General features: G+C 34.1%; 1 protein-coding gene across 4 annotated transcripts in view; it reads left to right on the top strand.

The window, feature by feature from the left end:
• LOC122399982 (SPARC-related modular calcium-binding protein 2) overlaps positions 1-13,406 on the top strand; it is a 107,528-nt gene that overhangs the window by 66,385 nt on the left and 27,737 nt on the right. For all 4 annotated transcript variants that reach the window (XM_043401108.1, XM_043401107.1, XM_043401106.1 and 1 more), the window contains exons 2-4: positions 2,692-2,851; positions 6,822-7,193; positions 12,562-12,786. In XM_043401108.1, the coding sequence (XP_043257043.1) occupies positions 2,692-2,851; positions 6,822-7,193; positions 12,562-12,786 (757 nt within the window). The remainder of the gene's footprint in view (positions 1-2,691; positions 2,852-6,821; positions 7,194-12,561; positions 12,787-13,406) is intronic.

The following is a 13,406-nucleotide window of genomic DNA, read 5'->3' as shown; positions in this document are numbered from 1 at the left end:
TGGCAATGACGTATTTCTTATCCGACCCTTTCACCCATTTCTCAGCCCGATTAGTGCGTCTTCAGTAGATTTTCGGCTTTTGAAGCCGTATTGGCTGGGGTGTTCCAGCCCCCTGCTCCTGTATGTTTCGTCTACTCTCGCAACAATAATTCTCTCGAATATTTTACCGATGGCTGAGAGAAGTGCTATGGGTCGGTAAGAGTTGATGCTTCCTCGATCCCTGTCCTTGTTTTTGAGGATTATCTTAAGACGTGCCGACTTCCAGGCCTTTGTCGACTTCCAGGCCTTTGCCGACTTCCAGGCCTTAGAACACAATTGGAACACGAGGAAATCGGGGACAGAAAACCGTCCCAATTTCTTCGTCACCTGCGCGGATTGGCCGGTACGGCTTTTTCGGACGGTGTATTGCGGACGCTTTGGATGGGCCGACTACCTGCTAATATGCAGGTGATTTTAGCCACGCAGCGGGACACCCCGCTGGATAAGGTGGCAGAGTTGGCAGACGCTGTTGCGGATACGATGACACCGCGGGTACACGTCACGGAGGCCGCGATTACGGGCGTATCTGCATCCTGCCAAATACCCCCGCCGGGTCCGAGCATCGAGGCCATGTTAAACATTAAGATGTCACAATTGGCTCTTTCCTTGAGGCAGGAAATTTCTGCCATCCGTGAATCCTTGGTGGACCAGGGGCAATCTTCCCGTCGCAGGTGGACCCACCGAAATCATCCAAACTCGCGCTACCGCAGACGATCTCTATCGCGATCGCGAGAGCGGCCCGCGGGAGGACAAATGGACCATCAAGGGAAATGCTGGTACCATTGGCGGTTCGGTCCGGCCGCGCAGAGGTGCGTTGCACCGTGCAATTGGAACGCCACGGATCAGGGAAACGACCTGGGGAGTCGTTGATGGCGGCCAGCGACACAAATCCAGCATCACGCCGCCTCTTCATCTTAAGTACAGTGAATACTCGATAAATGTCCTCAAGAGCTGTCCCGTAAGTGATACATTTTTATCCCCACCACTAGGGGGATCCCCCTTGAACCAGTGAGGCGAAGTGTAACCGGAGACGTAGCGGCTTTCTTTAAAAATCTTTATTGCCTTCGTCATCTTAGTTTAAATGTCCCTGTCAGTGTGACCACACTACTGTACAAGAAGAAAGTTTTTTATTTTTTACTTTTTTTTAATAAAAATTTTACTATCATGCGGGGAAGATTTTTCTAATTAAAATGTGACTAAACACGATATAAATCGGCCAATATTTGTTACCATAATATTGAATTAAATATTGTGTACTCGTATCTTCGCAAGGTCAGTGGATAGTACATTTATCGAACAGAGGTAGCTAACGAAACCCCCTATTTCATATGTGTTGCAGTTTTTGATCACTTACGAAACGGTGGAACCGTTCCGTTTGAAAATAGCTACCTCCCGTTCGATAAATGTAGCCAGCAACTCGATGCGTCGTTCTTTGATATTTCCGAACATAGAAAAGGACAGCACAAGAAGGATAAATACAGAGAGAAAGACTCGCAAGTACAATATTTAATTCAATATTATGCTACCAAATATTGACCGATTTATATCGTGTTTAGCCTCATTTTAATCAGAGAAATCTCCCCAACATGATAGTGAAATTTTTATTAACAAAAAGTAAAAAATAAAAAACTTTCTTCTGTGCAGTAGTGTGGTCACACTGACGCGGATATTTAAACTGGGGCGATAAATCCGAGTTTCAGTCCCTCTTTCTTCTTTAGCTACTGACTCTTTCTACGTTCGAAGCGTCGGCAAACTACAATCAAATTCGAAAGACGATTCTCCTATTCCGTAAGTGTTGCTGACCGGACCCGGAGTAGCGACATTTATCGAGTTTTCACTGTACAACCAATTTTTACAAAAGTCGTAAACTTCAAAGGTCTGTATTTTTTAAACAAATTCGAAACCAGCAAAATGATGACTTAAACTACCCCTAATATCGTGTACTCTACATCATATTCAATTTTAAACAAAATCCCAGACATCTAGGGAAAAAGTGATTTTGACTGGTCCTCAAATTAGAAATTATATGAATAGTCTGTAATACTTATTTCAAAGTGAATATTAATTTTTCTTTTCTCATTTGTTGCTGTTTGTGTATTTTTAAAATATAAATTTAAGGTCAAACAGAAAAGTCTCGTACATCACGTTCGATTCTCGATAATGAAAGATCGATTCGTAATTAAAAAAAAGAATCGATTCCAGCCAAAATCGGATATCCAAGAATCGATTCGATCAAATCGAAAATCGTATTAACACGTTCACTGCCACATCAAAACCGTATAATATTCTGCAAAAGTGAAATGTTGATTTTAGACCATTGTAAGTTACATAACCTAAAATTTGTTTCACTACTTATTTTCGTAACCTTGTTAAAATTTAAAAATTCTATTCAAATTTATTTCTCTCAACGTCATAACTTGAGAATCAATTTTGCTAGTATCATAATGGTAAATCCTGTCACCCATATATGGGTGACGTGGCAGTAAAAGTGTTAGATGATCGATTTTCTGGAACAATTGATTCCGAATCGAACGCTCTTAGCGCCGCGTGCAACGCGTCGAGAAGGATGTTTCGTTCGATTTAAGTTTGCGGCTTTGGAATGCTCGATAATTCTTGAATTGTTGTATAGATGGTGTGGGTTCTGTGTTTTAGGAGGAGTGCAGAAAAAGGATAGCCGAGTGCACGATGAGTGACGGCGCAAGCACACCGGTATGTGGGAGCGACGGTGTTACGTATTCGAGTCAGTGTCAGGTCATCTCGAAGCAGTGTCAAGGCATGTCTATTCTTATCAAACACACTGGCCCTTGTCCAGGTAGGGTGATACATTCTACTCACAGTAATCCTAGAATTCTTTACCATACTGACAGTTTAATTATATCGAAATAGTTTTATATTTATATGCAGATCGGATATCTTGTATGTTCATTCCTATATTTATTCTTACCAGCATTTTTCGAACTACGTTCCGCGCGATCTGTGCAAGCATTCCATGAAAAGTTAATACTATGAAAGGATAAAGTTAAATAAATAAATTTTCCTTATTCGTGTCGTTTTAACTTGTTTGTTAATTTCGATTATTAATATACTGGTATAGGTTAATAACACTAGCCAACAGTAAATATTTATCACTTTCAGTCTCTGTTATGACGAATTACGAAAATGAAGGTTAAGTTAAAATATTGGCTTTAACCTGATTTAGAATGTTAGCAGATTATTGCTAGAAACACAATCGACACTAAGCAGGCTTAACCTATACAAATATAGTATTTTCAACTGCATTTTGTTAGTAAATTTATGATTTTATAATTTGTGATAGGTTAAGAAAGTCAACTCCATCTAACAGAATAAAAAAATATTAACTAGGGAAAAAAACTTTTCCCTAGTCGCGTGGGACACTCAGTAAATACATAAATGAGAATGGACAGCTTAATCGTAAAGAATAGAATCTGTTTAAAATTTGTTGACCAGTGTAATCGAATAGACCATGGAATACTAAACTGTTAGCCAATATTATAAGTTCAGTTTTCACAGAATTACGTAAGAATACGCGAAAGATAAAGTAATGGGACAAAATTTGGTAATATTTACGTAAACATTGAATTGTTACCCGTTTCAAGAAAAATGTTTGCAGAGTGGGTCAAATATAACTGCCCGAGTTTTAGTTTGAGGTTAGTTTCCATTACTTTTGAAACTTTCACTTTGTAACACTCAATGTAGATGAATTTTGCTCTTGTTTTTTAGTAAATGTGATAGATCTTGGATAAAGCTTAATAAAAATAACCTTATTTTCTGTAAAAATATGTTTCTTGCAATACCTATTGCTTCACGAAGTTGAAAACTGTAGGTGTTCGAGATTTAGTTTGAGGTTAGTTTCCATTACTTTTGAAACATTGACTTTTTAACACTCAATGTAGATAAATTTAGCTCTTGTTTTTAGTAAATGTGATTTACCTTGAATAAAGTTTAATAAAAATAACTTTATTTTTTGTTCAAATTTGTTTTTTGCAATACCAGTTGCTTTACGAAATACAAAACTATAGGTGTTCGAGATTTAACACTAGATTTACGGAAGCCGTCAATTTGACGGATGTCTGGTTCTATATTTAAAATTGCAGAACGCGTAAATATTATTTTTTAACAACTTATGTTGAATTTGATTGATGCAATGGCATGAATACATATTCTAATTAAAAGAAAAATCGTATTTTAATGTAATCGTCAACATGAAAGGTATCAATAAAAATACGTGCGATCAATAGCCGTAAATGTAGTGTTACTTTGAGGTTAGTTTTTATTACTTCTGAAACATTCACTTTTTAACACTCAATGTAGATGAATTTTGCTCTTGTTTTTTAGTAAATGTGATAGATCTTGGATAAAGCTTAATAAAAATAACCTTATTTTCTGTAAAAATATGTTTCTTGCAATACCTATTGCTTCACGAAGTTGAAAAACTGTAGGTGTTCGAGATTTAGTTTGAGGTTAGTTTCCATTACTTTTGAAACATTGACTTTTTAACACTCAATGTAGATAAATTAGGTCTTGTTTTTAGTAAATGTGATTTACCTTGAATAAAGTTTAATAAAAATAACTTTATTTTTTGTTCAAATTTGTTTTTTGCAATACCAGTTGCTTCACGAAGTACAAAACTATAGGTGTTCGAGATTTAACACTAGATTTACGGAAGCCGTCAATTTGACGGATGTCTGGTTCTATATTTAAAATTGCAGAACGCGTAAATATTATTTTTTAACAACTTATGTTGAATTTGATTGATGCAATGGCATGAATACATATTCTAATTAAAAGAAAAATCGTATTTTAATGTAATCGTCAACATGAAAGGTATCAATAAAAATACGTGCGATCAATAGCCGTAAATGTAGTGTTACTTTGAGGTTAGTTTTTATTACTTCTGAAACATTCACTTTTTAACACTCAATGTAGATGAATTTTGCTCTTGTTTTTAGTAAATGTGATAGATCTTGGATAAAGCTTAATAAAAATAACCTTATTTTCTGTAAAAATATGTTTCTTGCAATACCTATTGCTTCACGAAGTTGAAAACTGTAGGTGTTCGAGATTTAGTTTGAGGTTAGTTTCCATTACTTTTGAAACATTGACTTTTTAACACTCAATGTAGATAAATTAGGTCTTGTTATTAGTAAATGTGATTTACCTTGAATAAAGTTTAATAAAAATAACTTTATTTTTTGTTCAAATTTGTTTTTTGCAATACCAGTTGCTTCACGAAATACAAAACTATAGGTGTTCGAGATTTAACACTAGATTTACGGAAGCCGTCAATTTGACGGATGTCTGGTTCTATATTTAAAATTGCAGAACGCGTAAATATTATTTTTTAACAACTTATGTTGAATTTGATTGATGCAATGGCATGAATACATATTCTAATTAAAAGAAAAATCGTATTTTAATGTAATCGTCAACATGAAAGGTATCAATAAAAATACGTGCGATCAATAGCCGTAAATGTAGTGTTACTTTGAGGTTAGTTTTTATTACTTCTGAAACATTCACTTTTTAACACTCAATGTAGATGAATTTTGCTCTTGTTTTTTAGTAAATGTGATAGATCTTGGATAAAGCTTAATAAAAATAACCTTATTTTCTGTAAAAATATGTTTCTTGCAATACCTATTGCTTCACGAAGTTGAAAACTGTAGGTGTTCGAGATTTAGTTTGAGGTTAGTTTCCATTACTTTTGAAACATTGACTTTTTAACACTCAATGTAGATAAATTAGGTCTTGTTTTTAGTAAATGTGATTTACCTTGAATAAAGTTTAATAAAAATAACTTTATTTTTTGTTCAAATTTGTTTTTTGCAATACCAGTTGCTTCACGAAATACAAAACTATAGGTGTTCGAGATTTAACACTAGATTTACGGAAGCCGTCAATTTGACGGATGTCTGGTTCTATATTTAAAATTGCAGAACGCGTAAATATTATTTTTTAACAACTTATGTTGAATTTGATTGATGCAATGGCATGAATACATATTCTAATTAAAAGAAAAATCGTATTTTAATGTAATCGTCAACATGAAAGGTATCAATAAAAATACGTGCGATCAATAGCCGTAAATATAGTGTTACTTTGAGGTTAGTTTTTATTACTTCTGAAACATTCACTTTTTAACACTCAATGTAGATGAATTTTGCTCTTGTTTTTTAGTAAATGTGATAGATCTTGGATAAAGCTTAATAAAAATAACCTTATTTTCTGTAAAAATATGTTTCTTGCAATACCTATTGCTTCACGAAGTTGAAAACTGTAGGTGTTCGAGATTTAGTTTGAGGTTAGTTTCCATTACTTTTGAAACTTTGATTTTTTAACACTCAATGTAGATAAATTTTAACTCAGACCTAATAATTATTTGAAACAATTTTCATTGTAATTAATCTCTAAATAAATGTTTTTGTATAACCGAAGTTACACTTTTCTGAATCCTGCAAACAGTATTTCGCTCAAAAAGGTTAACAAGTCATTTTTTATGTAAATATTGCAAATTTATTTTCTCATAACTTTATCTTTCGTTAGTTTTTACATAATATTGCAAAAGAGAAAAAACAATAATTCGGGACAAAAATGAAGCTTACAATATTGGCTATTAGTCTTGCGGAACTACAGTTTTTAGTGGGCTCATGAATTTGTATATAACGAGCTTTATTCGTAAAGTAACAATTCGATAAATGAGGTATGTCGATAAAAATGGTGACGACTAACGAGGAACAACGTCGTTGAACCTGTCCATCCAGAGACACCTGCGTGTTTCTCCGCAAGACTGACCGCCAGGACGGGCGCGCGACCAGTCTGTCGTTCCGATGGCACTTACGCGCCGGTGCAATGTCACGAGGAAACCGGGTACTGTTGGTGCGTGACACCGCAGGGTAGACCGCTGCCCGACACCTCGGTAAGACACCAAAGACCAAGATGTTTGAAACCTGGTCCCAGATCTGCTGCTTCCACCAGGAGCGGCCAAAGGAGGCGCTCGCCGAACTGGAAGCAGCGAAGGCAGTACAGCAGTAAGCATAGGAACACCTGCGATCGCGCGGAGAAGTCGAAATTTAACGGGAACCTAATCGAGAATTTCAAGATCGAGTACAGGCGGACCAATATCTCCACCGACGGTGAGGGCACTTCGAAACATTAACCACAGATGAGGTATACAGGGTGTTCGGTCAACCCTGGGAAAAATTTTAATGGGGTATTCTAGAGGCCAAAATACGACGATAATCAAGAATACCAATTTATTGATGGAGGCTTCGTGAAAAAGTTATTAACAATTAAATTCAAAAATTTCAAATCGTTCTGGAAAAATTATTTTCGATTGCGGGTGTCAATTACAATCATTTTTTCACTTTCGAGAAAAAAAAATGGGGTAGGTGCTAAAATTTTTGGACGAAATTAAAAAATTTCAAATCATACTAAAAAAAATATATTTAGTTACACGAGTCAATTACAATCATTTTTGGTCATTACAATTACTCCTTAAATACTACGCACTTTCGAGAAAAAAATTCTTTACCAAAAATCTAATTAGATACCTAAATTTTTCGACGAAAAAAAAAAATTTCAAATCATTCTGGAAAAATTATTTTCGTTTGCGGGGACAATTACAATCATTTTTTATGAATAGACATACCCCCAAAATCTTACCCACTTTCTAGAAAAAAATTCGAGAAGGTGTGATTTTTCAACGGAAAAAAGAAATTTCAAATCGTTTTGGAAAAATTATGTTCGGTTACGGGGGTCAATTGCAATCATTTTTGGTAAATAGACATAACCCCGAAATCCTGCGCATTTTCGAGAAAAAAATTCAGTATGGGCGGAACTTTAAACGTTAATAACTTTTTAACAAAGCCTCCATCAACAAATTGATATTCTTGATTTTCGTCTTATTTTTGAACACCCTGTATATACGAGTAGACCTTACATCCAATGTATTTTTTCGGGCCATTTTTCTGGGGTCTCGAGACCCCATTACCATTTTCGTGTCACTCGCAACGTTACCAACAGGTTTAGAAATGAACACAAGAGGAAGTGAGACAGAAAATGAAATTACAGTATTGTTTTTTAACGGAATGAAAGCTGTACGATCCAGAATTGGGCATCAATCGACTAATTCCATTGGAGATATAGAATCATTAAATGTGGCCTCTTTTTTCGAAAAGAATTTTTTTCTCGGAATCGCGTAGGATTTCGTGGGTAGGCATATTCACAAAAAATAATTATAATTGATGCCTGCAACCAAAAATAATTTTTTTAGTATGATTTGAAATTTTTTAATTTTATGTCGACTTTTTCTTACAAACTTGTTGCCGAATTTTCAGGTCGGTATGGCAGCCATATTGGATCACAAATGTCCATAAGGTGCAAGGTCTACTCGTATACCTCGTTTCTGCTGTAACCGAAACAGTCCACTAATTTCTTTTTTATTTTTACAAGCTAATAATTTTGGTAACAGTAGATAATGGTAGAAAATTTATAGGTTATGTTCCTACGGGTCTCAACACGTTCGCGGGGAGTAAAAATTTTAATGAGCTGCAACAATTATGATTTACGTCGAGTGTTGCAATTTTACTTAATTTACGCAATGTACTAACTAAAAGAAGTTTTTAAATACTCAAAGAGAAAGTAAAATGAAAATACTCAATGTACCAGTTAGCCATTACATTCAAATGCATAATAATTTAAAAAAATAAAAACTATGTAGAATTGAATGCATGGTAATGTGACTTACAAATTTCAATATTATGGAATTTTTATTGTAATGCAAAATGACATGAATGCCAAAGAAATTTTTAAATACACAAAGAGAAAGTAAAATGAAAATGGTCAATGAACCAGTTAGCCATTACATTCAAGTGCATAATAATTTAAAAAAAATAAAAACTAGGTAAGAATTGAATGCATGGTAATGTGACTTATAAATTTAAATGTTATAACGTTCACGGCCATTAGTGCATCACAATAAAAATTCACGTCAAATTAGTCAAGTATTTGAATCGAAGGAAATGGTGTTTTTTGGAATGGCTATAATAATAAGAGAAGTTTTCAATGTGTTATTAATCGTTTTAAAGGAGAATATTAAAAATTTTATATTCGATTTTGTTATTAATCCACTTGTTATTAATGTTACATAATTGTTAATAATTATTTTTTATTTGTTAGCTTGTTGAGTACGAGTACCTGAGACTTCCTAAAAAATCTGAAATGTTATTCGAAAACGTGTTCAATTTCATATGGAATGACCCAATTTATAGGACAAGCAGTACATATCAATATACGAAGCCAACGCTGGTTTAATGAAAATAAGATCCCCCCTTTAAATTGGCCAGCACGTTCTTCCTACTTGAACTCAATTGAGAATTTACGTTGAATATTAATTCGATACGTGTTTGCTAATAATCGTCTGTTTGGAATATTGGAAAACATGGAATTTTTAGTTATTAAAATAAAGGTGACAATACTGAAAATTTTTGAATATTCTTAAAAAAAGAAATAATAGAATTAAAGTACGTATCGTTTGGGCCTAACATATTTATGAAATTAAATTGTATCAAATATTCATAATTTTTTGTTTAAATTGACTTTATTGATTCTTTGTTCGAAACTCAGGAGAATCAAACTTTGAGGAGTTTGTATGTTTAAAACACGCGTTGTACGAGGGTTATTCAATAAGTAAGGAAACAAAAGGTTCTAATTAAAAATGTATCGAAATAACAGAAACGATATTTTTAAATTAATAAATTTATGTCTCTACCATCAATTTCAAACAGCTGTTCGATGATTATTTTAGAATACGTAACATTTATCATTTATTAAATCGCCATGATAAAGTGGAAAATTATGAAAGTGGAAAACTATACAGGGTGTTCGGCTAACCATGGGAAAAATTTTAATGGGGCATTCCAGAGGCCAAAATAAAGCGAAAATCAAGAATACTAATTTGTTGATGGAGGCTTTGTTAAAAAGTTATTAACGTTTAAAGTTCCGCTCGTAATGAATTTTTTTCGCGAAAATGCGCCGAATTTTGGAGGTATGTCTATTCACTAAAAATGATTGTAATTGACCCCCGCAATCAAAAATAATTTTTCCAGAACGATTTGAAATTTTTTTTTCCGTTGAAAAATTTCATACCTTCTCGAATTTTTTTCTAGATAGTGGGTAGGATTTCGGGGGTATGTCTGTTCACCTAAAATGATTGTAATTGACCCCCGCAACCGAAAATAATTTTTCCAAAACGATTTGAAATTTTTTTTTCCATTGAAAAATTTCATACTTTCTCGAATTTTTTTCTAGACGGTGAGTAGGATTTCGGGGGTATGTCTATTTACCAAAAATGATTCTAAGTACCCCCTGCAACCGAAAATAATTTTTTTAGAACGATTAAAAAAATTTTTTTTTCGCCGAAAAATTTCAGCATCTACCCGATTTTTTTTCTCGAAAGTGGATAGGATTTCGGAGGTATGTCTGTTCACCAAAAATGATTGCAATTGACTCCCACAACCGAAAATAATTTTTCCAGAACGATTTGAAATTTTTGAATTTAATTGTTAATAACTTTTTAACGAAGCCTCCATCAAGAAATTGGTATTCTTGATTTTCGTCTTATTTTCGCCTCTAGAATCTCCCGTTAAAATTTATCCCAAATGGTGGCCAAACACCCTGTATAAACTTAATTGGTATAAGTTGTATAAATCAAAGTTGTAAAATTTTTCTTTGGAACTAAGATGCATCCGAGTAGCAAATTTTTTAATTAAAAATCGGATTGAGTAGTTTTTATGCACTTCTAGTAACTTTAAACCTAATGGAATTAGCTTCTCGTAATGGCAATGGTGCTATAATTGCACAACTGAAAGTTAGTTTTTTAGTCACGGTCTTGTTTTATATCAAAATAACTTGAACAAGGTTAACATGCAAGTCATTATTCATCATACTCTTTCAACTCGAATAATTAATTTGCGTTAATTCCTACTGAAAAGTTTAAAATTTAGAAAGATTTAAAAAAGGGATTATTCTGAGATTTAAGTGAATTGTGAGATTCATTGATTGCATGATACTTAAAGAAAAGCCGTTTATCGATAAAGAGATCTTTACTTATCAAATGACACTTCAAAATCTCAGGCTAAGTCGAATCAAAATAATAAAAATTTTTTTCGAAGACTTTTTTTTAATAATCGCAGTATGATCAGGGAGTCTTAAAACATGTATTAACGCTGAATAAAAATTTCGAAATTTTGTCTACCTCTCGGAGCTCAACCTAAATTAGACTATACAGCGTGTTCGGCCAACTCTGGGGAAAATTTTAATGAAGGATTCTAGAGACCAAAATAAGACGAAAATCATGAATACCAATTTGTTGATTGAGGCTTCGTTAAAAAGTTATTAACAATTAAATTAAAAAATTTCAAAACGTTCTAGAAAAATTATTTTCGGTCGAGGGGGTCAATTACAAACATTTTTGGTGAAAACATATACCTCCGAAATCCTATTCACTTTCGAGAAAAAAAATCGGATATGTGCTGAAATTTTTCGGCGAAAAAAAATTTTTCAAATTGTTTTAAAAAAATTATTTGCTGTTACAGGGGTTAATTGCAATCATTTTTGGTGAATAGACATACCCCCGAAATCCTACCCACTATCTAGAAAAAAATTGAAGAAGGTATCAAATTTTTCAACGAAAAAAAAAATTTGAAATCGTTCTGGAAAAATTATTTTCGGTTGCGGGGGTCAATTACAATCATTTTTAGTGAATAGGCATACCTCCAAAATCCGGCGCATTTTCGAGAAAAAAATTCATTACGGGCGGAACTTTGAATGTTAATTACTTTTTAACAAAGCCTCCATCAACAAATTAGTATTCTTGATTTTCGTCTTATTTTGGCCTCTAGAATACGCCATTAAAAATTTTCCCATGGTTAGCCGAACACCCTGTATAGTTTTCCACTTTCATAATTTTCCATTTTGTCATCGCGATTTAATAAATGATAAATGTTATGTATTCTAAAATAATCATCGAACAGCTGTTTTAAATTGATGGTGGAGACATACATTTATAGGCATAGAAAAAAAATATTCTTTTTTTTAAATAGTCACCCTATGATCAGGGGGTCATAAAACGTGTAATTTCCCTAAAAAAAAAATTTCGAAATTTTGCTTGCCTCTCGAAGCTCAACCTAAATTAATCCGACTATACATAGGCATAGAAAAAAAAATTTCCTTTTTTCAAATAGTCTCCCTATGATCAGGGGGTCATAATTGTGTATTTCCCTCAAAAAAAAATTTCGAAATTTTGCTTGCCTCTCGAAGCTCGACCTAAATTAATCCGACTATACATAGGCATAGAAAAAAAAATTTCCTTTTTTCAAATAGTCACTCTATATTCAGGGGGCCTTGAAACGTGTATTTCCGCTATAAAAAAATCTCGAAATTTTTTTCCCCCCCCATAGGTGTATATGAATTTGTTTAATATCATTTTTCCGCGACCGGTAGGTGACAAAAATGTGGAACGCGTGTTGTCGTGGAAATTCGTCACCCTGGACAAGAACGGTGACGGGTACCTGGACAGGACGGAGTACAAGGAACTCCGGAGGCTCGCGAAGAAGGCGGTAAGGCCGAAGAAATGTGCCCGTACGTTCGCCCGCACGTGCGACCTAAATCGGGATTTGAAACTCTCCAGGCAAGAATGGGGTGCCTGCCTTGCGAACGACTTCACTCGTAAGTTTAACACGTGGTGCACGTGGCTTTTCACACAAGATAAGGGAAATTTTCGAGGGCCTCTCATGGGACCTTTTCGATTATGCTTGCACGATAAGCGATCTTCGATCTTCCCAACCGTACCAAATTGGAATCATAGCTTTCACGTTTAAGGTTATTCAAAATCATAGTCCGGGGGACAAGCTTCATACAGAGTTGAGCAACATTCGATAGATGGCCAATAAAACGAACGCATGACTATTTATTCCGTGACGTTTAGTCGATCAAACAGTTAAATTTTTATATCTTCGTGGTGATTATATTTAACTCTACAACTTAAATTTTTGTCTTGAGGTAACTATTTCAATTCTGACTCATGCTTACACGATAGTTGGGCGTAAATTTTTTTTTTTTAAATGGAATCCCCAATTAGAAGGATCCAAATTGTCCAACTTTGATTTTAACGAGTCTTTGCATGATGATAGTATATATGTTCCCAATGATATGTCTAAAATATTAGGTGTAGATACTCAATAATTTTAAAGATATAAACAATTAAAGTTATGAACCATACCTAAATATCGTGAATATTCTTAGTCCATGTTGAAGTGACTTTGGCGAAGTGAGAAAAGTGCCTGAGT

This window comes from Colletes gigas, unplaced genomic scaffold (genome assembly GCF_013123115.1).
Source record: "Colletes gigas isolate AHSC1104 unplaced genomic scaffold, ASM1312311v1 Colletes_gigas_Sc00015, whole genome shotgun sequence".
Lineage (NCBI taxonomy): Eukaryota > Metazoa > Arthropoda > Insecta > Hymenoptera > Colletidae > Colletes > Colletes gigas.
This window is presented reverse-complemented; position numbering and strand designations above follow the sequence as displayed.